The sequence below is a fragment of the Podarcis melisellensis genome (genome assembly GCF_964234715.1).
Source record: "Podarcis melisellensis genome assembly, chromosome: 16".
NCBI lineage: Eukaryota > Metazoa > Chordata > Lepidosauria > Squamata > Lacertidae > Podarcis > Podarcis melisellensis.
In genome coordinates, this window is record NC_138533.1 from 39,428,827 (window position 1) to 39,455,222 (window position 26,396).

Here is a 26,396-nt window from a genome sequence, read left to right on the forward strand (position 1 = left end):
TCAATGCTGCAAATGTCCAGCCAGTCAGTTTCTAAGAGGAACTTTGAACCAATTTCTCATTTTAGTTGCAGACAAAAATATCACAGATGTTGGTCACGCGCTTGGGAAGTTATAGCTCTTCTCCACTCAACACTCAAAAAAGGCTGCTGGGAGCATGGCTGTGTTGGAGAGCCTTTGGGCAAATCTGCATCAGCCCAGCCAGCATGGCCAATCACCAGGCACATCTGGAGGTGCACAGGGTTCCCCACCACTGAAGTACCGTGTTGTTCCCACCAACCTGGGACCTTGAGGGTTTGGGGCAATGAGGTAATTCCATCCACACAAGCACTTCCGCGTGTGCAACAGAATGCCCAGTACCGATTGGATGGGGCATCCGCAGATGGGGCGGAGAGAGTGGGGGGAGTTCTGTTGCACAAGCAGAAATTCTTGCATGGATGGGATGACTTTGTTGGATAAAACCCTGTGTGTCCCAGAAGATAGTATCTTGAGGTGCTAGATTGGACAGAAGTCAGAAAGTAGTGCAAGAGCCGAAAGATCCTGCTCTCTGTATTTATTTATTTTTCACTAGACCAGGCCAATCAAGAGACTTCATTCTGCTCGCTAATCTGAGGGTTGGTGCTGCAAACCACTAATGCCTTCTGCATCTGAAAAGGGCTGCAAGGTCTGAAACCAGACAATCCCTTAGGCTAGTCCCCAGCCTTTGGCCAACAGGCTTCCATTTCAAGTCTTGTGAATTCCTTCACAAATTTGGTTTTAGGTACCAACATTCAAGATGAGTGGTTAGAACTTAAGAAGAACCAATGGGAGCTTATAAATATGGTAAAAGGTGCAGAGGGAAAGCCCATGTGGGGAGGGAGGCTAAAGGAACCGGGCGACTTGCTGAAGACACTATATTAAAGGATAACACCTGTTAAGTTCCCAAATATTTAAGGAACCAGCACACATTTTAAACTGTGGAACTTGATCCTACAGGAGGCAGTGATTGCCACCAACTCGAATGGCTTTTAAAAGGACTGGTCAAATTCATGGAAGGCAGGTTTATCGGTGGCTACTAGCCACAATGGCTATGCTCTGCCTCTGTGGTCAGAGGCAGCAACACTTCTGGAAACCTCAAGATGGGAGAGTGCCTTTGTGCTCAGCTCCTGCCTAAGGGTTTCCCACAGTCATCTGGGTGTCCATTGTGAGGACAGGAAGCCGGACTAGACAGGCCACTGGCCTGATTCAGCAGGTTCTTCTTATGTTCTTAGAGTCTTAATAAAGCAGGTTACACTGTGGTACAGTTTGTTCTGCAAGCTCTGCTATTTCACTCACCCACATGGATCACTACTTTATCATACAGTACATGGCAGCCCTCACTTGGAAGACCACTTTGAACAGCTTCCAAATTAAAAACATGGCTTCAGCCAAACTCCTGACACAGCTTTATGGAATGCACAGCTCTAGTGTGGGCAATGTTAGGAAAAGATCTGTCATAGAAGAAGCCACCTTCTCCAGTCTGTGCCTTCCAGATGTTTGTTGAACTACTATGCCCATCAGCCCAATGGTCAGTGATGATGGGATTTGTAGTCCAGTCACATCTGAAGGGCGCCAGGCTGAGGACAGCTGCTGTAGGATGTGGGCTAACCAACTAATTAAGATGTGGCTTTCCATTAACAGAAGGGGGTGGGGAGACAATGGTCAACAGACAAGACCTTCTGCAACATTCAAGTTGAAAAGGTCTGGGCTGCAGACAGACTCTCCACATTGCAAGCTGTGGCAGTTTTGTTTCGTCTTCCATTTTCCACTTTTTGTTTCCATTTTTGGAAGTCTCAAGGATGTTGGCTTTGCTTGCATGGCCTAAAAATGTGACTCATTATTTCCTGGAGGCCTCCCAATGAGCGGGAGGGAGAAAATGCACTGAAATGCAAGGCCCATGTATAGAACATGTTCCTGATGCTGCTACAGAAGGAGCTCCACCTCGCATGCATGGTTTGCTCCCTGCCTTTCTCCCTACATTTAGCATCTCAAGAACCAGCAATAATCAAAATGTTCCTGGAAACACACACCCCTGTGCAGGAAGCATCTGTTGGTGTTGTGACTAATCAGAAACAGCCCACTGCATTTGACTGTGCCGTCCTTATGCAGTATGTGTGTGGGGTGTTGTAAAGAGCAGTATGGTTGTGATATGGGGTGGGTGGGTGTGCTCTGCTCCTGGAACTGATACTAATGCATCCATCAGACACATTTGCACAGGTCACTATTAATATTAAAGCACTCCCCCGCCGAAGACTCCTTTCAATGAAAATGGAGGAAAAGGCCTCCAAATGTTTGCAAATCCAAATGTTTTATCTACTTGGATCTTTAAACTTGGCAACAGAATAAAACAAGGGAAACGCCATACCTCTCTTTGCCTTCCCACTGCTGTCCTCCCTCCCTCCACCCACCCTCCCAGGATGGTAGTTCCAGATGTTGCAGTCACTCTATAGGGCCTGGTTGTGCAGCTGCTTCTGAAATCTTTTCCTCTCTTCAGCCCCTAAGCCCTTTCAATAGCGCTGTGACAGACAGCAACAGAAAGCAGGTGTCTGGGATTAATTAAACTTGTTTTGCTTGGGGGTGGGGAGGATTCTTCCACATGCACAGAGAAGACAGCCTGCCTTTATGCTTAGGACAAGTTCTTTGCTATCTAAAAACTAACCCTCTCAGCACACACATATGGAGAATCAATCTCCTGAAAATTAGGGCCGTGTCTAATCAAAGTTCTCGGCTAAGCACTTGGGGGGCAAGAATCTCCAAAGCTCCCTCCCTCTATTTGCATCTGCTTGCCCACAGCGATTTACCCCTCTAGGCAACTGCTTCGCTGCCGTTCTTTTGTTGTTCCTCACAGTGCAATTCCAGTCAATAAGGGAACCTATTCCAAATGTGATGCTTCGCTGTCAAACCACCCAGTTAGAACTGGCATTGTGTCAAAATCACTGGTGACAACCGAGGCTAATTCAGAGTGAGGGCAATGATCCCCATATCAAACTAACCTTCCTCGGAAGGTGCAGTGTCAGGCTCCCGTCCCAAAACACTGCAACAGTGACTCTTACTTGCAAAGAAGGTGGAGGTCTTTATTCAGGCTACTGGTGGCACAGGCAGGCTCAGCAGCAAGCACAAGGGCCAAAGTCCTGATCCCAAGGTACATGAGCAAGGCAAGAGCTTCACAACTGAAGAGAAGCTACGATGACATCCCAACAGGGCAGGCTCACTCACAGAATTCTCACACATACAATCCCACCTAAGAAGGTGGCACTGGGTTCTTGGTGACAAGACTGTCCCTTATGCCTCCAGCTGTGACGCTTCCTGTCAGAGGCTCCTTCCAGTCCTACGCTTCCATAATGAGGCTGTGTGCTCCACAGGAGGGACAGAGCCAGCAGATCTGCTTCCTCACAAGGAGAGGCCCTCACTCCTGCTTGAGCCCCCCATCAGCTCCTCCTTCCTCCTCCTGTGTCTGGGGCTGCCAAACCATACCAGATCCTGACAGAGCCAAGGGACCCATGACAGTTGGGGAGGGAATGGGGAAATGTTTGCCCTGAATATGACACATGCAATGGAGTTTAGGAAGAGAAATGCAGCTGGTATTGTGGTTGCTGCTGCCTAAAACATTACACACCACCCACTGTACTATATTAGTAGCATGCCTTTGCAGGGCAGAGCTGTGAACTCACGTGGCCGACTTTGGCTCAAATGTCTTAAAACCAGCTCATTTCTGTGGTTGGTTACACTCTGAAACACGCTGAAATGCCAGCTGTAACCTGATTAGCAAAGATGAGGTTCAGGGAAGCTATTTCAGTGACAGCAATTGTTTGGGGGAGGAATTACCTGTTTTTTCTTCAACTTGGAAATCTGTTGCTCAACCATGGTGATTTCACGGTCAACACGGTCCATGTTCTGGATCAGCTCCTCCTTAGACAGCCTGGATGGCAACAGATCCAGTTCAGAGTCAGGATGGACAGGGCTGGCTGGTGAAACCGGCTCCAGTTTTCCTGTTAGGCCCCGATCCTGGAACATTGAAAGGGGGAGAAAGGCAGATTAAAAACCATTCTTGTACTGCCATTAAAGATCTTGCTGAGGAATCCTCAAAGACAGTTCTCAGGAATTCCAGGTTTGGATGTCTGAACACACCAAGCATGTGCTTTGGTTGTATGAATGCAGGTGTAGTGTACCCCTCCCAGAAATTCAACATTTCACGTGTGTTTGTTTCAAAGTAGGCACTAACTGCTTTCATAAGTCCTTCCCCCTTCTCTTCCTTTCCTCACAGAGGACAGATGGCTGGGTGTGTAACCTTAAACCACTGAGGAGGCGCATGGCTGTCACTTTAGCAGCTGCCCCTCACAAAGAGGCCAACATCCAAGTTTGCTACCTTAATCACAGGCAGCCTCCCCAACCAGGGGAGCGGGGACGACAAAGCGACCATTGTTTGGTAGTACCAACTGGTGTTCCCTACACTCCTGGCAACTGCGAGGCCCCTTTGGGAGACATTCAGTCAAATCTAACAATGCATATTCTTGCCAGTTAGCATGTGAAGGGGTTAAGACCACAGAGCTGAATTGCTGATAAGGAGATTCAGACCATAGAAATATAATTGGTAGAAAAGGTTCTGTGTGATGTCATTTCCCCTCCTCTCCTGGGAGGAAGAAGCAAAGAAGTATTTCTTGTTCCTTCCACCTTCTCTCTCTTCAACCATGGAAACAGACATCTGTCCACTTGTTCCAGCATCAGGCACAGGCCTTTTCAGTCTGTAACCTGTTCCCCTGAAAAACGGGGTCATAAAGGGGGAGTCCAGTCTAATGGCTAATTCCTATGCATTCGATTAAAATGTATGAGATTTAAACTTTGCTCAGTCCTGTGCTTTTCAAATGCAAGCGGTAAGCTGATCCTTTTCCCTGCTAACCTACATATGTGGGTCTGTAATGAGAGAAAATATAGTTAACTATATACCTTCACCTACCCAATAAAAATAACCAGTTCCCTCCCCTTTTTTACTGGTGATTCACTCTATTTGGGCAGATGCCAGACTCTTTTCCTTGTCTTGAGATGACCAGCAGAGGAACATAGGAATCTGCCTTATACAGAGTCAGACCATCTGGCTCCACACTATCTACACTGCCTTGGCAGCAACTCTAAGAGTTTTTTCCAGTCCTACCTGGATGCCTGGGGTTGAACTGGGGATCCCCAGTACGCAACACAGGTGCTCTACCACTGAACTATGGCAGGTGAGTTATTCCATCACCTCTACAGGCCTGCAACCATCCACAAACACCATCTCCTGCATTCAGCCTCCTCAACTTGTTATTTAGCTCTTTCAGTGGGCAAGACCTTCATTTTATACTCAGTTTAGAAGCATGAGAAGAGCTGATAAGATTGAAAACAAAAGGGCAACTCCCTTAAGTTTGAACAGATTTACTGCCCAACAATCAAAACTGTCCAAAACCACTGATGATAACTCTCCACTCAAAGCAGATTGTGTTGATGGTGACAAGCATTGGAGCCACCAAAATACTAAGTCTCCAGAAGATGCAAGACCACAGAGATGCATGCTAGTTCGCTCACCTGCACCAAGGCTTTCTTCTTTTCACTTCCTAAGCCAACCTTCACCAACCTAGGGCCCTCCACGTTTCAGACCAGATGTGGGGAACCTTTAGCCCTCCAGTTGTTGCTAAACTATCATCCCTACCTGAAGGAGCGTTTCCTCCCCCATCGTTCTGCCCGGACGCTGAGGTCCAGCGCCGAGGGCCTTCTGGCGGTTCCCTCATTGCGAGAAGCAAAGCTACAGGGAACCAGGCAGAGGGCCTTCTCGGTAGTGGCGCCCGCCCTGTGGAATGCCCTCCCATCAGATGTCAAAGCAATAAACAACTATCTGATATTCAGAAGACATCTTAAGGCAGCCCTGTTCAGGGAAGTTGTTAATGTGCAATATTTTACTGTATTTTTGGTTTCTATGTAAGCCGCCCAGAGTGGCTGGGGAGGCCCAGCCAGATGGGCGGGGTACAAATAAATTATTATTATTATTATTATTATTATTGGCCACGCATACTGGGGCTGATGGGAGTTGTATTTCAACATCAACTGGTAATACAAAGGTTCCCCACATCTGATTTAGACCACTGGTCTTCAACCAGTAGGTTGGAACCCACCTACCAGGTCACAGCCTGGTCTAAAGAGGGTCACAACTGCAGCACTACCACCATACAAATATATGGCTAAAAATATGAAGAAGAAACTGTTCCCCAAATACATGTCTGGGTTATACATGGGCCCCAGGTCTGAAAAAAGCTGAAGACTATTATTTTAGAGTAGAATTCCCTGGCCATGCTGGTTGGGTCCAAAACATTTGGAGGATACCAAGAGCTCAGTCAGTAGAGCACAGGACTCTTAATCCCAGGGTTGTGGGTTCAAGCCCCGGCTTGAGTGAATGATTCCTGAATTGAAGGGTTGGGCTAGATGATCGTGGACCATTTCCGCTCTTCTATGTTTCTATGATCTCACGTTTTTGCTTCTGATCCTGCCCACCATTGGTAGGTGCCCCTTCCTTCCCCAACATCCTGACAAAGCATTGTGAGTTGGAAGCAGCCTTGTATTGATTAAGACCTTTGGTCCATCTGGCTCAGCATTGTCTACCCTGACTGGCAGCAGCTCACCAGGGTTACAGTGAGGGGGCTCTCTCCCAGCCCTACCTACCCTGACCTTCTGCATGCACAGGGGCTGCTCCAGCACTGAGCTGTGGCTCTTCCCCCTCTTGGAAGAATCGGTCATTTCAGAAAAAAGCTGCAAAAAACCTAGCTCACTCTCCTGACAGCATCTCCCTTTTCACTCTTTCCCATTAATTGTTCTCCGCAACAGCTGCTCCCAGCTCAGGGCAGTTTTATGAAAATCTGTCTCCCCTCCTCCACCCCCTCTCCATCTCTGCACATATTGTGTCATTATACCAGTAATCCTAAAACTCCACGGTACACTTACTGTTAACCAGGAATAAACATCAAATTGCGGGGAAAGGGAATAATTTCTGCCAAAACATTGTTGTGAGGAATGCAGCCGCTGCTTTCCCACCCCACCCCCACCCCCAGGAAAATGCAATCCTTGGCATTTCCAGCTGCGAGACTTTTGGGCAGCAAGGAAAGAGGAGGCTTCTGCCCGAGAGTATGAAAAGCTGGGTGGCTAAGCTGTGGCTCTCAGTTTGCTGCCAGGCTCCGTCTCTCATCAGTCTCAGAGGACAGCCACCTGTCAGCAAGCACAGCCAAACGACGAGAGTGATGTGAGTTGTGGTCCAACAACATCTACTGCTATTGCATAACTCTGGTGCTCTAAAGCTTACATTGGTTGCTCAGACACCACCAGGCCAGGTTCTTCTGTTAATTGACAATGCCAGTAACAACTTGGGTCCAGGATACCTTTAGGGCTGCCTGATGACTGAGATCTTTGGGGCAGCCACTGTTAGTGGTCCCCATGGCTTGGATGCACAGAACAGATCCACCAGGAGCTGTGTGTTGACTATTGTGGGCCCAATTTTGTGGAACGTGAGGTCAGGCAGGCACCCTACTTGCTGAACTTCCAGGACTCACTGAATCTTTTTTACTATTATAGTTCTAACAGGCATCTTAAATGAATTCTGATTTTATAGTTTTAACTCATTTTTAGTTTCATTGTACTGAGTTTCTCTACACCGCTTAAAGGCAATTGTCATTAAGCAGCATATAAATTGTCAAAACAAAGCACCGGGAAGGGCAGAAGTTAAACCACTGCCAGCCAGAATACCAACTGCTGATGGTTGGCCTTGTGGTCAAGTCATAATAATGTAAGAACAGCTGTACTGCATCTGACCCAAGTGGCACCTAATCAAATTGTGACCAGCTAGAGCAGGGGTGGGCGACATTAAAGCAGAATGAAATGGTAGAGTTCCACAAGAGCGGTGTTCACAGGTTAGGGCCAAACCAGTTGTAATGCTAAATAAAGCTTTGGACTTAACTCTTTCCTCCCCTGTTGCGGCCCTGATTAAAACTGCCCCCTGCAACTGGTATTTGCATTAAGAATAAAGTTCCCATTAGCCTCAGCCTTTAAAAAATGGCCTCACTCACCCCAGTGGGGAGCTCCTGTGCCATTCCTGCTTTCCCAGGATCTTTTGTCCCATTTTGCAAATGCTACACTGGGAGTTTCCTAAGCTTGTGTTTCACAGAATAATAGAATTGGAGTTGGAAGGTAGAATCATAGAAACACAGAATCTGAAAGTTGGAAGGACTAGAGGGTCATCTAGTCCAACCCCCTGCAATGCAGGAATCTCAGCTAAAGCAGCCATGACAGGTGGCCAGCCAGCCTCTGCTTAAAACCCTCCAAGAAAGGAGAGTCCACCACCTTCCGAGGGTGTCCATTCCACTCTTGGCTCTTACCACCAGCAAGCTCTTCCTGTCCTACACAAAAGATCATTGAGTCCCACAATAAGGCTTTTAACTGCCCCCCCACCCCGCCTCCGCAAGTATGTGCCCCAGGGACAGCCCAAGGACAAGATCAGGCCAATTATTTTTAGCATCCATAGAGAGCTGGAGGGATTCACACGCTTCAGGTTCTGCATCCTCTCCTTGAATCTCTGCAGTTGGCATCTTTCTCTGAAACTAGAGGAAGGGGAAGCTGGATGCCAAGTCTCACATGCTCTCATGTGGAGATGGCACACAAGTCGCTAGAGCTAAACCCCACTTGATGTCTGAGCTTTACACAGTGTATGGGGGAGAGAAGAGGATGCTGCTGCTGCTGCTGCTGCTGCAAAACACGACTGCATAACAGGAGGCAAGAGAAGAAGAGGGGAGCAGAGAGGAAGATGAAACTGGATACAAAAGATGAGACTGGGTGATCCAAGGAAGAAACAACTGCCATTAACACACACACCCCAGATCAAAGCAGGAGCAGGAGCCTCATCCATCAGGCTTAGCAGCCCATCCAGAAGGTCCCAGGTTCAATCCTCAGCATCTCCCGGTAGGGATGGAACCCTATCCCAAACTGCCACTCTCCATATGCTGTTGGATTCCAACATCCATCAACCACAGCCAGCAGGTGCAATGGTCAGGGATCATAGGAGCTGGAATTAAAAACATCTGGAGTGCACCAAGTCAGAGACAGCTGGTGTACATAATGCTGAGCTAGATCCTAATGGGCCAATGGTCGTATGTGGGATAAGGCTGCTTCTTGTGTTCACTCAAACCCCTTGCATTGTAATATGCTTCTTTCTTCATTAGATTTTTATTCCAGTGTCTTACAATAAATTCAAAACAGCACACAAAATGAGTATGCCATTTTCCCAAAAGAAATATTCCAAAACAACAGCAAAAGCAACTTGAAAACAAAAGACACACAACAGTATCTCCTTCACCTGGGAGTGAAATTTCCATTTCAGCCAGTTTCCTAAATGGAAGAATAGAGGTGGCCATGCATTAATCCTTGTGCATGGCACTCCAAATGCACTACTTCTCCTAGTCAGCACCAGTCACACCTCAAACGGTTGTGGCACTCTCAGTGCAACCTCCTCTGGCATTAATGCAGCTTTCCCCAACTGCCTAATGTCACTAGACTCCAACACCCATCATCCATGACTGCTAGACATTCTGGCTGGAGTTGTTGCAATCCGGAGTCCAACAACATCCAAAGGGTGTTAAATCAACCAAAGGGGAGGCAGGGGAGGCCACCTCCCAAAAGAGAAAGGTGAAATTCGTTAAGGAATTTTAGGAAAGTGACTTCATATGGGGGCTTCCCCAGACAACTTATTTATTGTGCATTTATCCTGAGTTGCATGCACAAAGTTTACACAGAGTTTAGACTATGTCCCGACTTTACTGAGTGTTTGTTCTGAGTTGTTTGTGGGGAGGTTATATAGCAATGAACATTCATTCCATTTGCTTCCACAGTGGTTATATGCCTTCCCACTAACAAATCATTTAGCCCACACTTTACAGTGCACTTCACCAACACCTTTCTAACCACAAAAGTTTACTTTTTAAAAAAGCAACCATGAGATTGGTTTCACCACGGCAACAGAGCAATTACCGTAATCCACTTTAATTGCACAACCCTACTTTTCCTGTATGTGCTTGTATCCTTCCACAAAATAGTGACAGACTGGACACAGCCTGTTTGAGAAGCAATCCGTTCAGTAACAGGCTCCATTGGCTCTCATGGCCAGCTTTAAAACAAAATTAATCTGGATAAGTATAACTAAGAGGCCAGCAGTCTCCTTAAAGAATTAGTCCGTCAGGCAGGTTTGAAATATATTAATCGACCAAACCTACACTTTAATAATAATAATTCAACACAGAACATGATACGCTCTTTATTTTTCCAAAGTTGTGCACAGGTGAGAGAAGATATGCCTATTTTAATAGGTCACCTGCCACCCACCATCTTTCTAAGGGCTCATCCACACTTCCTTTTGTGGCACAGGCACAGGTCCACGTTTTAAAGCTCTGTGTCTCAGCAAGTTTTCTTGTTTTTTGTTTTGTTTTGCCCCACCGCTTTCCCCAGGAAAACCCACATTTCACCACTGGATTGGAGCAAATGGCAATCCGCAGAAAAAAAACACATTTTCCTCATTAAATAAGGTTGCTGAAAGAAAGAAATCTTGGGATAACAAGGAGTGGGCATTGGTGTGAAAGAAGTGGGACTTCAGGGTTGTCTCCAATGCTAAGCTTACTTAAAGTAGGGCCTTTGAAATAATGAACGTGACTAAAACTTATACCCATTGATTTTATTGAGTCTACTCTGAGTAGAAGTGAGCGGAATACAACACCCTCAGTTCTGAATGCAAATCCCTAGGCTGAGAATGCACTCAGAGGCACCCTGCTGTCTATTTTTGTACACGGCTTTTGTACAAGGCTCAAGTTGGTAGATATTTTAATCTATTTATTTCATAACATTTATACATCACTTGGTTGTTTAAAAAGCACTCAAAGCAGTTTACAAAAAGAATAGAACAATAATACCAATGAAAACTCTTAAAAACAGCTATATAATATATTAACAAAATAATTAAAATCAAGGGTAAGTAAACAGCCAATTAAAACACATGCCAACATTATGCATATCTAGGTAGGTTTGTCTAAACAAAAAATGTTTTTAGGAATGAAGGCACCTGCCTGATGTCATTAAGCAGGGAGTTCCGAAGTGTGGGTGCTGCCACACTAAAAGATTGAAGTTTTTCAAATGTGCAACGAGTATCGTATGGCACCTGCAGCAGTGCCAGTTCTGCAGACTGAAGCAGATGAGAGGCTAGGCATGGGGTAAGGCGATCTCACAGGTAATATGACCCCAAGTTCTTGAGGGCTTTATATGGTAACAGTAACACCTTGAACTTAGCCCAGGAGCAAAACAGTAACCAGTGCAGGTCTCTGAGCTGCAGCATTTTCTGCACTCACTGCAGCTTCTGGATCAAGCGCAAGGGAAGCCCCACGCTGCAGTAATCCAGTCCTGAAGCAACCAGGGCATGAATTACTGAGCCAAGCTTTCCTGGTCCAGGAATGGTCACAGCTGATCTTGAGTTTCTAGCAGAAAAAATAAAACAGATATATCCCACTTTATATCCTGAGAGGTTCTCAAAGCAGCTTGCAAAAGGTTCTCATAATAAAAACCACATTCAAGTCCAGTATTTGGAACTGGTTCCAGGAAAAGAAGCAATAGGGCATTTTTTCCCCTCACCCTTAGTCTTCCCTGCTCAGGGGCACCCAAAACATGTTGGCACCTGAGGCGAACCACAAAATGGCACATGCACACTCCTTCCAAGGAAGAAGGGATGAGTGGAGATATACATCTGAACGAAGGGCTAATACAGATTTGCACTGGGAGGTGGGAAGGGGCCAGCAGCTCCTCCCAGAGGCAGCTGTGGGGGTGGCACTGTGGGGGGTGCCAGAGGGGCAGCAGGCGCACCAGGGGCAGCGGACAAGCATTCCTTGGAGGCCAGATCTGCTGCTCTTGTGGATTCTGCCACCTTGCCTCATGAGGGGGGGCTCTGATGCTGCTCTTCAGCCTCCACCTGCGAAGCCACAGAGGCCACTGGTGTCCTTGGAGGAAGGGAGGGCAGCTGAGTCGCCCAGTCCAGGATGCAGACAAGTTTGAGACTCCAACTTCGCCAGTCGCCATGGTTTAATGGCCAGGGCTGATGGCAGTTCAACAACACCCAGAGGGCACCAGGTTAGGGAAAGCTGTTCTAGAGAGCTGGGGGGGGGGGAGAAGCAAGGGAAAAGCTATTCTGAGCCTAGTGCATTTCCTTTAATCTCATTTATGAGAAGAAATTGGGTGGGGGGACACCCCAGTGCCCTTTTCAGCACTCTTATCAGAGAAAGGAAATGAGATTTCTAAAGCTCACATTTAGAGAGAAGGCAGGGGGAAGGGAGGAAAGTGAATTTCCACTTGAGACACACTTCAGCCAACAGCTTTTGTAATGGAAATGTTGCTCTTTGGGAATGCTCAGATTTCAGATGGGGCTTTGGGGGGGGGGGAGCTGAAACTCCTTGCTGCAGCCCTTTGAATGCTAGCTCCCAGGTGACCATCTGGGAGGAGCAGAGGGAGAGAAAGAGATTTGCCAGACCATTAATCAGCACCATTGGGGGGTGCTAATGCTGGGGAACAGGCCTGGATTGACAGCTTCGTGAATGGAGGTCGCTTTTATTCAATCAGTTCCGCAAACGAGATTGGCCTCCCAAGGGTGCCCCCATCCTTCCACAGCTGGGCCCGTCAAGGACCCAATTACATTATGAACTCGGCTTCAAGGGAACCAGTGCACGGGGGGGGGGGGGATTACATCCCCTGCACAGCCAGCGCTAGGGTGGGGACTGAAAGGAGGAAGAGCAAATAAGAAAACAGTGATGCACTCTTTACATAAATATTAGGACTGCCATGCTATATTTACTTCTCTCTATCTTACAAAGGACTCGAGCCCCCCAAATAGCACCGACCCAAATTATTGCAAGTGTTTATATTGCTTAGGCTCATTGGAAGTACACATGCCTCGTATGCAAAGCCCCCCCCCCCCCATTCAATCTCTGGCATCTCCAGCAGCAGGTGCTGCCGCCAGTTTAAGAGCACATAAGAAAGAGCCACCGTGGGCCCCTTAGCTTCATCAGGACCTGGCATGGCTTGGCAGCTCAACATGGAGGAGGAGGAAGGAGATGAAGCAGAGTTGGGGGGGGGTGAAGGCTGGCATCCAGTAATGGAAGATGGCAGTTCTCCTCTTTTGACTCAAAGTATCAAAGAGAGGCAACTGCCACTCTCTCCACCATCTCTCCTGGAGAGGAGGTTGGAATCCACTCAGACGGAACATTCCCGTAAAGCAAGCTGTGCCTTGGCTTTAAAAAGTGGGCTGGGGGGGCACCACAACTGTTGGGACATCTTCATTGCTCCTGCTCAGCTCCAAATCTCCTGCCTTCTGGACCCTGTGCTGGCCTGAATTAAGATCTCTTTCGTACTCGCAAGCCTACAGCACAAGGGGGAAATGGAAATCCATTGCTCTACACACGTTTGCCTCTGACCCCACCCAGCACAGGCATGTGGGCCCCAGAAGGGAACGGGGCCCTCAAGCTCAGACAACCTTCCTCAACCCTGGCTTCTCCAATGCTTGTGCAAAAACTGTACAAAGCTTCTGGGTTGGCAACCTAAGGTAGAGTATAATTTTGTATCTCCTTGCCTTCTGGCATTTCAGCCGCCTTATTATCATGCCTTAAGGATGCACTTATTTTTCAGCTGAATGAGATGCTGAAGCCATCATCCTGTTGGTGTAGTTCAGCAAAGCTTCTCATCAGAAGGAGAAGTGGGGAAGAGGGAGAGAAAGGGAGAGACAACATTTCTTCCAATTACAGAGGTGGAATCCATGAAGTTAAGGGATTCACTTTCACCCAGAGCAGACAGGGTGAGGTGTCACCTTGTAATATTGATGGAACAGAACGGAAAGGTCTAATTATGTAAATGATGAGCTGGGCTTGCTAAGAAGAAGCAGCCAGCCTTAACGAGGAAGGGGGGTCTCTTGCCACAGTTACAGCTTGAAAGGTAATTTAAACAGTGGCTATAAGCGTCAATCAAAAAGGCAAGGAGCAGAAAGCAGCAGAAGATCACTTCTAAAAGCTGCATCCAAGTAGTGGGCAGACACACAGCACAGCATCAGGTGAATAAATTCCCAGGATTCTGCTCGTCTTTGGCATCTCTCAATAAAATACACAGTTGACAGCCGATGGGAAACAGAACAAGAAAGCCCAGCCTTCAACCTTTTCAAACTCAAAATATATTTTACGGATCTGGGTCCTTTCTGCCTTTTTCCTTTGTGCCCCCTGCTATAATGTCCATAACCTCTTCTCACAAACAACAGTACACTTGAAAATTGAAGATCAGTATGTTGTATGAATCACTTTCGATTGTAAAATCAATGGATGGCATAACTTGTAAATCAATATCAGAATTATAGGGGGAAAGGTAGGGCATTAAAAAGAGCCCTGCTGGATCAGCTTGAAAGCCTGTCTTGCCCAGCATTCTGGACTAACAGATGCTTCAAGAAGCCAACCAGCAGGACTGGAAGGCAACATCTTTTGGTCACTGCTGATCCTTAGCAACCGCTATTGGCAGATATACTGCCTTTGGGAATGTGGGTTCCATTTAGCCATCGTGACTAATATCCACTGATAGTCATACAAATTAGATGGCAAAGCCACCAAATCTAGGTCAGTGTGAACTATTGCATCTTGCGGCAATGAGTTCCATAAGTTAACAGATGTTGTGTGGCCTGCGGAAACATCCCAAGGGCCAGGGGGAGGCCTGGGCCTGAGCTTCCCTAACACTGTGTAACAAAACAGAAACAGAGGACCACCAGTGGAAAAAACAGCAAAATAAAATTTTCAGTTCTCCACTGAAAATAAAATGCTTGGGATCTGCTCCCTGAAGGGATAGTACAGCTAAGCACAGGCCACTTTTTAATCTCCTCACTCACACTACAGTATCACACTGTTCAGGCCTGCACTACTTCATTTTAGCCACCTTGGTTGTTTTGTTTTGTTGTTGAAGCAAGATGTGGAATCTGTGAAGTTACAGAGACGAGGTAACATCTCTGAAGCCTGTGTTGCTTTGCCTCCGTGCTGGGCTAACTGCATCCCGGTCCGACCGCCAAAGGCCAGCCCCTCCTGCTTCACGGCCTTTTCCTCAGGAAGCAACCATGATCTCTTTGCGGAGGAGAATGGGGAACAGCTCTCCACCTGCCCCAGTGCACAAAGCTGCTGTTGTCAAGAGAATGTCCACTTGGTATTTTCACTGCTTTCCCCCCAACGTAAGCATTCAGAATGAAAATAACAATATTGTGTCTGAGTGGAGGAGAAATAAGTCACAGACTTAAGTTGGCTCCCTTTAATCCCCTCATTCACATCTATGATATTACACCGTTTCTTTCACCCACAAGCCTGTGGCTATCTCTTTTTATTTGTTCGTTTGCTGTTAATGTGGATGTACTTCATTAGTACATCCAAATTAGTGGATGTACAACTGTTGCATTCAAAAAAGAGTAAGGAAAAAAAATTCTTTTCATATACTTCCCATCCACGCCTTCCATGGTTTCCTCCCTATTCCCAACCTATCCACGTCTTCCTCTTCTTCTAAATTTTCCTCTCTACTTCTCTTTATCTAATGTTATAACTTGCGCTGCTGAATTATAATCACCCTGCTAGGTTGATTGTCTTAGTATAATAATTTTTCTTCTATAACACACAATCCTCTTTAAGTTCTTTTTCATCTCTGTTTCTATTAGTCCTACCCACTAGTTCCGCATATTCCAGCAGCTGATGATGCCACTCTTCTTTTGCTGGAATCACGGCTGTTCTCCACTTTTGTGCAAGTAAAATCCGTGCTGCCGTGGTTGCATACATCAATAGACTCACTTGTTTTGGGGGGATTTCTGTCATTATTATAGCCAGAAGATAAGCTTCTGGGTTTTTAGGAAAGGCGCTTTTAAACACACACACACCCCAGTTTGCTATGGATTAATTCCCAGTAATTTTTAATAACCCTACAAGACCACCACACATGGTAGAATGTTCCTACACTCTCTCTACATTTCCAACATTTATCACTCTCTGCTTTGAACATATTTGCCAATTTGTTGGGAGTTAAATACCACCTATGAATCATCTTAAGATAGTTTTCTTTTAAAGTGTAACAGGCAGTAAACTTCAAGTTGTTTTTCCAAAATTGTTTCCATAAGCTTAGGTCAATATTATGTCCCACATCCCTAGCTCAGCTGATCATGGATGACTTAAGAAACTCTTCCTTCGTTTCCCACTCTAATAATAAATTATAATTTTTTAAAAGTTTTTACCTTCAATCCTAATAACTCCTTTTCAAATTGTGATTGTTTGTCTGAAAACCATATTTTTGTCTGCCTTAAACAGAGCATTTACTTGATAATAGTTTAGCCAGTCTGTTACATACTCTTTAATTTCTTCTTCTTTTTTCATTTTTGGTTCCCTGCCCCCCCCCCTTTGAGATCTCTGTATGTGCCCCACTCAACAACAGTGGCTATCTCACAGGTTTCTTTCTCTCCGTCTCTCACAGTGGTGACTTTTTCCTTCAGAGTTTCTTTTTAAAAAAATGATGGAAAATGTGTTGTTGCCTCTGCAAACTCCTCCATTTCTTCCCAACCTGGTAGTGATGGGACATATTTGGGAGAAGGAAAGGCTAAGGAATAAACCCAGAGTGGAGTCTGTAAGACAGCTGGATGACACCATGTATGCCTCCTTCTGGCAACTCCTGCAGCCAAGCTGGTGTCAAACAAACATCTTGCTCTGCTTTCCTCTGGACCATGTCAGTGAGGCCAAGACGTCTAGGCAGCCCAGGACCTCCATACACACCAGGTCCCAGAAAAGTTTCTTGGTGCTGCTGGAGCAGCAAGAACAACATGGCTTGACTTCACCCACAGAGGCATACTCCATTGTCTCACAAGACAGACAGATGCCAACAGGTGGTGATGGTTAAGGAGCTGGCAGCTGTGGTGTTAGCACACACATTTACTGTCTCTGTTCAAAGAGCTACAACCCCCCTCACCAGCACCAGCACCAGCGCTAGATCACTCATTTAGATATTAGGCCCTTGCCAAGTGGGAGGCCTGCTAAAGTCTAGCACAGGATTCGGCCAGTTCCGTTAATAACTGCATAACCCAGACCCACTGAGTGTGAGTGTGGACAGTGTGGGAGGACAGAGCCCATGCCTGCTTAATCCCTATCCACACTATAGTTTAAAGCAGCAGCATGCCATTTTAAATGGTCATGGCTTTTACCCACCCAAAGACTCCTGGGAAATGTAGTAGTTTGCTAAGAGTGCTGAGAGCTGTCAGTAGCCCGCTATTCCCCTTACAGGGCTACAATTCCCAGAGTTCCTTGGGAAGCGGGACTGGTCATTAAACCATTTGTAGCTCTGTGAAGAGAATAGGGGGTCTCCTAGTGACTCTCATCACAAACCACACTTGTCAGGATCCTTTGGGAGAAGCCATGACTAATTAAAGTGGCATAATAAGGCTTCAAATGTATAGTGCAGATGGTGCTTAAGGTGTTCCCTTACACCTCTGGAATGACTATGAAGAATTCTGTGGGCTAAATTCTGCCAGTAAACAAGTTTTCTATGTCCTTCCCAGCTGCCCCCCCCCCAAATAAGATTTTTTGTGTTGTCATTTTCGCCACCCGCAATGGTCTGACTCTGTATAAGGCAGCTTCCTATGCTCCTATGTTCCCCCCAGTCACGTCCACTCCCCAGACTATGCTTATTTCCTCAGGCCACGATCTCTCACTCGCTCTGCTCCACCATCCACTCAAATGATTTTGCCTGGCTGGAATCTGTTCTTGAACTGGGATATTGCCCAGGGAGTGAGAATGCCCAAGCTTTGCACCAAGCCAGAAGACAAAGCAGCTTAATCTACAGAGCAGGAGTCACCAACAAGGCCTTCTGTAGCTCTCACAAAATACCCTTGCTGAAATTAGGCTGGTGGCTGCTGCAGCCAACAGAACATAATGCAATGGGGGGGGGGGGTTGTGATGTGTGTATGGTACCCACAACAAGCTTCTCCAGTTTGCAAATTTGCTCTTAGGGCCAAAAAGGTTGAAAATGATGCATAAATTATTCCCAGCAAAATCTGTGGTCTAAATCTAAATTAGACTGCTTTAAGTTAAGAAAGCCTTAGATAAAAACCAGGAGTGGAGCTGGGATAGAAGATTAAGGTCTCATTTCTGGTACTGATCAGAGGCACCTTCTTTCTTAACTACACATGCATGCACACCCCCACACCCACTACTTTGCATCTGGCTCTAGCTGGCGTACCTCTAGGTCCTAGTAAAAGACCAAGTAGATCATACAAGGCCAAAAGTCCACCCCACAGGGGCACATAAATATATTACAACTCACTCGGAGAATGATTATAGCCCACCCAGACGGCCATAGAAAAACAAAATTGGCAATTGAGGTTTGTGCCAAGCATTTGCAGTTCAGAGCATGCTTTTCCAAAGCCAAAACTGCAGCCAAATTCAAGGCCTCAGCAACTGAGCATCCAACACTCAGTCTGAAAGGGACACACAACAGCCTATAGTCCAATACGCAGGTGTAGGACTATCACTGCCTGCAGCCAAATTGTTTATTCAAATCCACATGCAGTACCCTGCCCCTTAAGAAACCCTCCCCACTTCTTTTATAGCCCTGGGAGCTCCTTGCCTTCTGTGCTTCTACACACTCCTTCCCAGCTTCTTCCCCATCCTCCTTTCCCTCCACCTATTTTTTCTCTCAACTCCACCGACTTGTATCCCACTTATTCTGAAAAGAGCTCAGGGCAGTGCGCATAAGGCTAGCCCATGTTGTTGTTGTTGTTGTTGTTATTTAAATCTGAAGATCCTGAGGCACTTCACTACAGAAAATACTAATAAAAGCAAAACAGAAACAAAATCTTCACAGAAACTCTGTAAGGTGGATTCACACTGAGAGGCAATAGCTGATCAGTGAGTGAATGTCTCAGCTGACAGAAGGAAAGGAACCTCTATCCACTGCACCACACCACTGCTTTCCATTCCCCAGATTCCTGCTTCCCAACCCACTACTCTGCTCTCTCATCTTTCTGCCACCCTTTGTCCTTCAGTTCACTTACACCAGCAGCCCTCCTGTTCATCCAGCTTCCAAAAACCTTGGCTTTCCCTGCAGACAATATTGCAGACAAATCCATTAAGGTTGCAAATCCTTCCGTTTGGCAAAGCAGAACTTTGTGGGGTCTGCAAGGTGTTCGGTGCATTCTGGGGTGCCTGGCAGGCCCTTATGCTGCCAAGCGTTCAGCCGGTGGGCCCATGTAAGGTGAAGACAACACCAGCATTTTAGTTCCTCTGAACCAGCCTCTAAGACCAGCAGAGGCGAGAGTTCTAAAAATCCATTTGCTGGCTGCATATTGCAAACACCTAGAATATTGCAGACCACACAGACAGTTTTCAAGTTGCAAATTGTATTTCTCCCAGCCGCCGCCACCACCTCCTCCTCCTTTTCCTCATCGCAGAACCAACATGTACTGTACTGTGTGTGCCTGGCTCCTTGGCTTACCTTGGAGAGATCCTCCGTCCCTCCCTGCTGACTGAGCAGAGGTGAATGTCTCAGCAAAGGCTCTTGCAGCAGCTCCAGCCGGGGCCGTTTCGTCTCAATGAACTCAATTTCCGACTGTTTGCTCAGGTCAGAGAGGTAGGAATGTGACTCAGCTCGGGCGTGCAACTCCTGCGACCTGATGGGGAGGCAAAAAGAAAGGATCCGTTACAGGGCCACAAGGCAGCCTTAGTCCTGGGGTGCAGAGTAACACCTGCAGTCCAGAGAAAGCAAAAGAAAGGGCACAGGAATTGTGACTGCTGTGACAGGTAGTGCTGGGTCCTGGCCTAGGAGCCTTGGTGAAGGACAGTTTCCTGCAGCTTTCCCACTAGCCGGAAAAGGGAACCGTGAGCAGTTCAGGCTGAGACGTCCTCACACCCTCCCAGAATCCTCTCCGTCCTAAGGATCACACGAGTGCACACAGCCGATCCTATGGCACTGCCTGCTATTCATAGATTCATTGATTGAATCTGTATACTGCCTCACTATAAAGACTCCTAGATCTGCTGCTCTTCCTCAGTAAGCAAACCCTGCTAAGAAGAAACACCCTCACGCCCCACACTATCATCTCTCTTGCACCACCCAACAAGGCTGGATATCTGCCATTTTGCCCTCTGGGCTTTCTGTTCTTGCTTCAGGTGCTTGACTTTCTTTCTTTCTTTCTTTTTGAGAACATTTTATTAAATTTTCCAAAAGTAACAACAAAAGCATCATCAACAGATTTTAAAACCATAATTTTATTTGACTTCCCTCACCGCCCCTTCTTGGTTTCATTGTTTGATTCTCATTCACGCACATCCTTAAAAGCTTGGCAGTCTTTCAACCTGAGTGCCTGACACACTATTCATCACTATGCTGAATCTTTCCCATTTGCTAAGCTCTCTCTTGTATTCATAGCATGCATCTTCAAAACAGCTCCTTGAGGTAGGCCTGACATATATCCCTAGGGCAGAAGGCAACTTGAATCCATTCCTCCCAAGTCTGCACAGCATACCATTTCCCTCAGCTTGAAGTCTCAGCCTCCCTTGGCCATTGCAGAGCTTTCCCAGGGAAAGAAGTCCCACCTAGATTCCATTTTGTAATCACGATCTGAATCAGGTGTCACCCCCTGCCAAGCCCTGCTCTTGCACAGTTGTGGGCCATGGAAAAAAGTCATTGTGGTCGGGAAGTTTTCACTGGTGCCAGAAAATATCAGCTGATCCTCTCCCACCCAGTGGGTGCAAGGGAGTCTCATAACCAATGTCCTAGTCTCCCTGGAGCTTCCCTCCTTTAGTCAGTGAGGATGCACAAGCTGAACCCCACCCCCCAAACCACCCTCAAGCATCCAGGTGCCCTCAAGAGTCATTGTAGGGGGAAACTGGGAACCTGTGGCCCTCCAGATACTGCTGGGTGATTGTAAACGACTTGAGGATGCCTTGTGGCTTGTGAGAAATAATCATACTAGCCATACTTAGCTGCTGCCCTTGTTATGTTGCTGGGGCTGCTGGGAGTCCAACAGCATCAGGACGCATGGTGCTGATAACACCAAGGTTGCAGGTTCGATCCCAATATGGGACAGCTGCATATTCATTCCTGAGTTGCAGGGTATTGGACTAGATAAACTAGATGACCCTTGGGTCCCTTCCAACTCTTCAATTCTATGATTCTACGACCAAAAGGTGACGACCGGAGATGAAGAGGAGAAACCCCTTCACAAACCTATTTGGCTGCATCTTAAATCTGGTAAACCTATTGAGCATCCCATCTGGCATTAGCATTGCAAGTGCTACCAGCTCGTCTCCCCAGCCCCAACCCACCACCATCTTCCCAACCCCTCAATCAAGAAGATTAATTGCTTTCAATAAGAATCACAATTAAGCTTTCCCCTCTCAACACACTCCGCACGTCTGCTTCGGAGGGCTGCAAGCAAACGTAGGCTTATTAACGTGCACAGAATGTATCGTTTTTGACAAAAGGCCCGTGCTTCTCGTTACCATGGGACAAATGCTTCAAAACCTTAATTGCCAGGAAGGGGAAAAGAAAAAAGATAAAGAAAACAGAATTAAAAGCGGGTGAGGAACCCTTAACAACGACCAGCTCCAAGGAAGAATGACTCACAAACCTACCCAAACCCTCCTTTGAAAACAAACTGCCTTGCCTTTACTACTATGGGTGGAGGCAAAAATGCACAGGGCAAATTTTCATGTACAGCCATTTGTTACAGCTTCCATTTCTTTCCTCAAGACGGAAGTCTAATGATTAATCTTCCCCACTCCCCTCAGAAAAGCACTACACATAATGAACTCTCTATCCATATATTGAATTTTTCTGAAGTGACTATGCAAATACAACTGTACCCACCTACCCACCCTGGGTATTCAGGTAGAGTGAAAGATGGTGGAATGAGTGGGGCAAAGAAGGCATGAACTGGAATAACTGCAACGTTCTGCTTTAGGGCAGAATTTCAGGGCCCCACTCAGGTGAATGATCAGGAGGTGCCCCTCCAAACAAATCAGGACTGGCTTTACGTCACTTCCTTCAAAAGGTGGTAAAGGTAAAGGGACCCTGACCATTAGGTCCAGTCGTGGCCGACTCTGGGGTAGCGGCGCTCATCTCACTTTACTGGCTGAGGGAACCAGCGTACAGCTTCCGGGTCATGTGGCCAGCAGGACTAAGCCGCTTCTGGCGAAGCAGAGCAGCGCACGGAAATGCCTTCCCGCCAGAGCAGTACCTATTTATCTACTTGCACTTGGACGTGCTTTCAAACTGCTAGGTGGGCAGGAGTAGGGACCGAGCAACGGGACCTCACCCCATCGTGGGGATTCGAACCGCCGACCTTCTGATCGGCAAGACCTAGGCTCTGTGGTTTAAACCACAGCGCCACCCGCATCCCTCAAAAGGTGGAAATGCCACCTAAATAAGACCTCCCCATAAGACATGTGTGGGGACCCTCAGGCTCCCTGTAGCTGGTCCTTGGGACTCTCCCCAGGTGACACCTCTTCCCCAGATGCACACCCTCCCTGTTTGCTTTTGGGCTACTGAGCTGTGATAATGCCTCTTGCTTAGAATTGCAGAGTTGGGAGGGACCACACAGGCCATCTACTTCAACCCCCTGTAATGCAGGAATATTTTGCCCAAGGTGGGGCTCAAACCCACAACCCTGAGATTAAAAGTATTATGCTCTACCAACTGAGCTGTCTCAAGCTCATCTCAGCGGAGGACAGAGAGGGGTGCATGAGCATATAAGGAAACTAGCCAAGTGTACAAATATAAAATTTACATATGTGGCCCCTGGCTCCACCTGCTGCTGGAAGGTTGTCCAGAAGGGCATGCAGCTGTCTGGCTGAAAAAACATTCCTGCAGGACCATGCAGTCCACAGTCCAAGACTGTTGTGCCACACCACTGAACAAGGCTAGGCTAGGGCTGAGGGTGGTTAAGCCTGAATCTAGGCCAGGTGGATTTCCCAAACCAGGGTGCGGGAGAGGGGGAGTGTGGGGTCCTCCAACTGAGGTCAGTTCCTGGAGTTAGAAGATGGAGCCTGAATTTCAGGGGGCTGGACTAGATGACCCTCAAGGTCCCTTCCAACTCTAAAATTCTATGGTTCTATGAAATGCTGAAAGCAGAGAATACTGTTCTGTTGGCAACAAAAACATTCAGTGCCTGGGGAAATAATGGTGGTGGTGAGAATGTGCTAAGCTGGTTGCACAGTGTTGAGTGAGGGGGGAGAGTGATCTATTCACCTAAGACAGTGGTTCTCAAACTTTGTTCTCTGGGCCACACGAAATATCATTGAAAAGAAATAGATTGGAAAACACAACTAGGGTTTCCTCAGTATCACTTGATGCTCTTGCTCACATTTTGAAAATATATCTATCCATATTCTACAAATATATTTTTTTTAATATATCATACTACACTGAAATGTTCATGTGTTTCCTTGATTGTCCTTGAATCTTCCCACCACACTGGCCATCCTCTTCTGCCACACCAGTGTGTGCACTACCACTGACTGAAGATATATCCCCCCACTAAAAAAGGCAACGAGCGATTTGCCTGTTTTGAAATCTGCTGGCCGGGTAAGAGAGAAAGTATTTATATCAGATCTGGCCAATCAAGAGATTTTGTTCTGAGAGGAACAAGGAACATGGTCTTCTCAGTGGTGGCCACGTAACTGCAAATATTTATTTTGAGTGAGCCCAGGCAAGCCCCATCCCCCAAATATTTAAACAAGCCTCAAAGAACTATCATTTAGCCTTTGTGGGCAAATTTAGGAATTGGGCTGTAGGTGCTATCCTGATTATTAATGTTATGCTAGGTTACTAATACTGTATTGTTAGTACCAAATGTGAATATTGCTTGAATGAACTCAATGCTTTGCTATTATGTTGTATTGTGCACTGGTGGATATAAAGTTCATAAACTGCACTGGGAGGCATGGTTTTGTTTCTTTGTGTTTTTAGCACGAAAAGCAGTCTTTATAAAGTAAAACAAATGTTGCTTGCCTATTAAAAGGGTTCCATACCACTTTGGGCCAGCAGTGGGTCGTGAGGCCTATGGAAAAAAAGTCCTGGGTAGCTGCATGACTCTGGCCTGCAACCTGAACTTTCCGTGTTCAAGCTCCAAAGTCTCCAAGCCCACTTGCTTCCAATCTCCTTCGGTGGCCTTCAGCAAGCCTCCCGCTTTCTACCAGAGGCCCTTCATCTGCCATATGGGGGTAATAATACTGCAAACATACAGATAATGATACTTGCAGAAGGGCTGCCAGCTGAGATAAATATATGTGAAGTGTTTCCTGCTGGTTTTCTACACGGCAGTGAAAGAAAAGCATAAAAAGCCAGGGATGGCCCTCCAGATGCTGTTAAGACTCCGACCCCCATATAAACCCCAGCCTGCAAGGTCAATAGTCAGGGATCACAGGAGTTGGAATCCATTAACATTCAGAGGGCCACCAGATTTACATATTGTTTCTACAGCACAGTGAACTACAAGAAAACTCCCCCTGAAGCAAAATGAGCAGGCAGAGGCAGGCTGGAGGACTGCAGGTGTGGCTCAACGTGTACAACAGGTGTTTTTGAACGCCAACCCATCATCAGTCCTGCTGGCCAGCATGTCCCAATGCATCAGGGATGGTAGAAGCTACAGTCCAGCAAGTCTAGAGGGCCACAGGTTCTCCATCTAAAATGGAAAACATGCCAAAACCCACATTCACATTTTGAGCTGGAGGACCAGCATCAATTTGTTTTGACTCAGCAAGGCACACCATGCTTTCTCCAGCCCACCTTCCGATGGTGATGTTCCCTGGGCACTCCCTCCCTTTCTTAAACGGGGGCACTACCCTTTTGTAGCATAAGGCTTACACCTGAACACTGAAGACCATTCTGCTGTGATCTACTCCAACTTTTAAGGAAAAATATATGCAATTCTAGTCCTTTTGCTACATTAATATATTTACTTATATGCTTTCTTACCCACCCTCTACTGTGAGGTCCCAGAAGAGGCTGCTGCAATGCAATCATGCTTCCAATTGTAAAACCGTTTGTATACAATTGTAAAAATACAATGCAAAACCATTTCAAACAAAAGCAGCAAGGTACAAATTAAGCAAAAACAGAAATACCTTAACTGTCAAAGGCTGGGGTAAAGATCTGCATCTTCAGAATATGGCAAAACCTATGCCCCAAAGGTGCTTGATGCACCTCTCTGGGGAAGGAGCTCCACAACATGGGGGTTGCCACAGAGAAAGCCCTGTCCCAGGCAGCCATTCCTGACATTTCTGAAGGTGGCAGTATTACCAAGAATAAACCCTCCACTGATCGTAGCACTCAAGAGGGTCTCTGTGGGGATGGAAGCAGCTTTTCAGACATTTGGGGCCTAGACACCAACGTGAGCACCTTGCATTGGGCCTGCAAATCTTGATGTTTTGAGGGCACACTTCAAATATTCCTGGGCAACACTACACCATTTCTGAGCAGTTCAGGGACAACCTAGGATGTTAGAAATATGCCTTGGGGCGGTGATCAGACAAAGAAAAGAAGCAAGATTGCCAGCACATTCCTCTGCAAGTATTTGTGGTACACCGTGTACGAAAAGGAGATCTTAAAATAACTTTTCAAAGCTCATTTGTCCCAGCTGGCGGGGCCCACGGCACACACGGCACACACGCTGCAGGGGAAACCTTCCAGAAAATGGCCCACAAACAATAGAAGAGGTGTGGCAAGGCATAGCTTAGTGGTAAAGCACTGTCTAGGTGTTGCCTCCCAACTCCAGATAAAAGCGCCTCAGGGACAACTTGCACGGCTCCACAAGCAAAATATGGCATCTTCAAGGACTGTACCAATTTAACTGCAGGCGAGAGACTGTGTGCTTGAATGCTACTACCAGATTTGGAAGGCATTGGTGCTAGATGCAGGCAGTCTGGCCACTGGTTAACAGCTTTAGGGACACACAGAAGGCATGGAGGCAGAATCACTTTTGAGCCTGAGGGTCTGAATAATAAAATCCCTTCAGAGCAGGATTGGAGCAAAAGTGGAAGCAGCCAACACCCACCCGCTCCCCTAAAAAAACAGTGATGTGCTTGCAAGATGTGATCCTTAGAAACTAGAGTCACAGAAAGCTGCCTTACTATGGCAAAAAGGCTGGCATTGAGGGACAGTAAAGATAAATCTATGGCCCCCTTTAGTCAATGGATTGAACATATGGCAGCACTCGCAATGTATGAACAACTTGCTTACAGATGTAGCCTTTCTATGGAAAAATATAACAATATTTGGAAAGCTTTTATAAAAAATATAGTAGG

General features: G+C 46.6%; 1 protein-coding gene across 19 annotated transcripts in view; it reads right to left on the minus strand.

Annotated features, from left to right (window-relative positions):
- The window catches only part of NCOR2 (nuclear receptor corepressor 2), a 343,395-nt gene that overhangs the window by 210,140 nt on the left and 106,859 nt on the right, over window positions 1–26,396 (minus strand). For all 19 annotated transcript variants that reach the window (XM_081892760.1, XM_081892767.1, XM_081892762.1 and 16 more), the window contains exons 4-5: window positions 19,585–19,759; window positions 3,841–4,020 (exon numbers count right to left, since the gene is read on the minus strand). In XM_081892760.1, coding sequence (XP_081748886.1) covers window positions 3,841–4,020; window positions 19,585–19,759 — 355 coding nt within the window. The remainder of the gene's footprint in view (window positions 1–3,840; window positions 4,021–19,584; window positions 19,760–26,396) is intronic.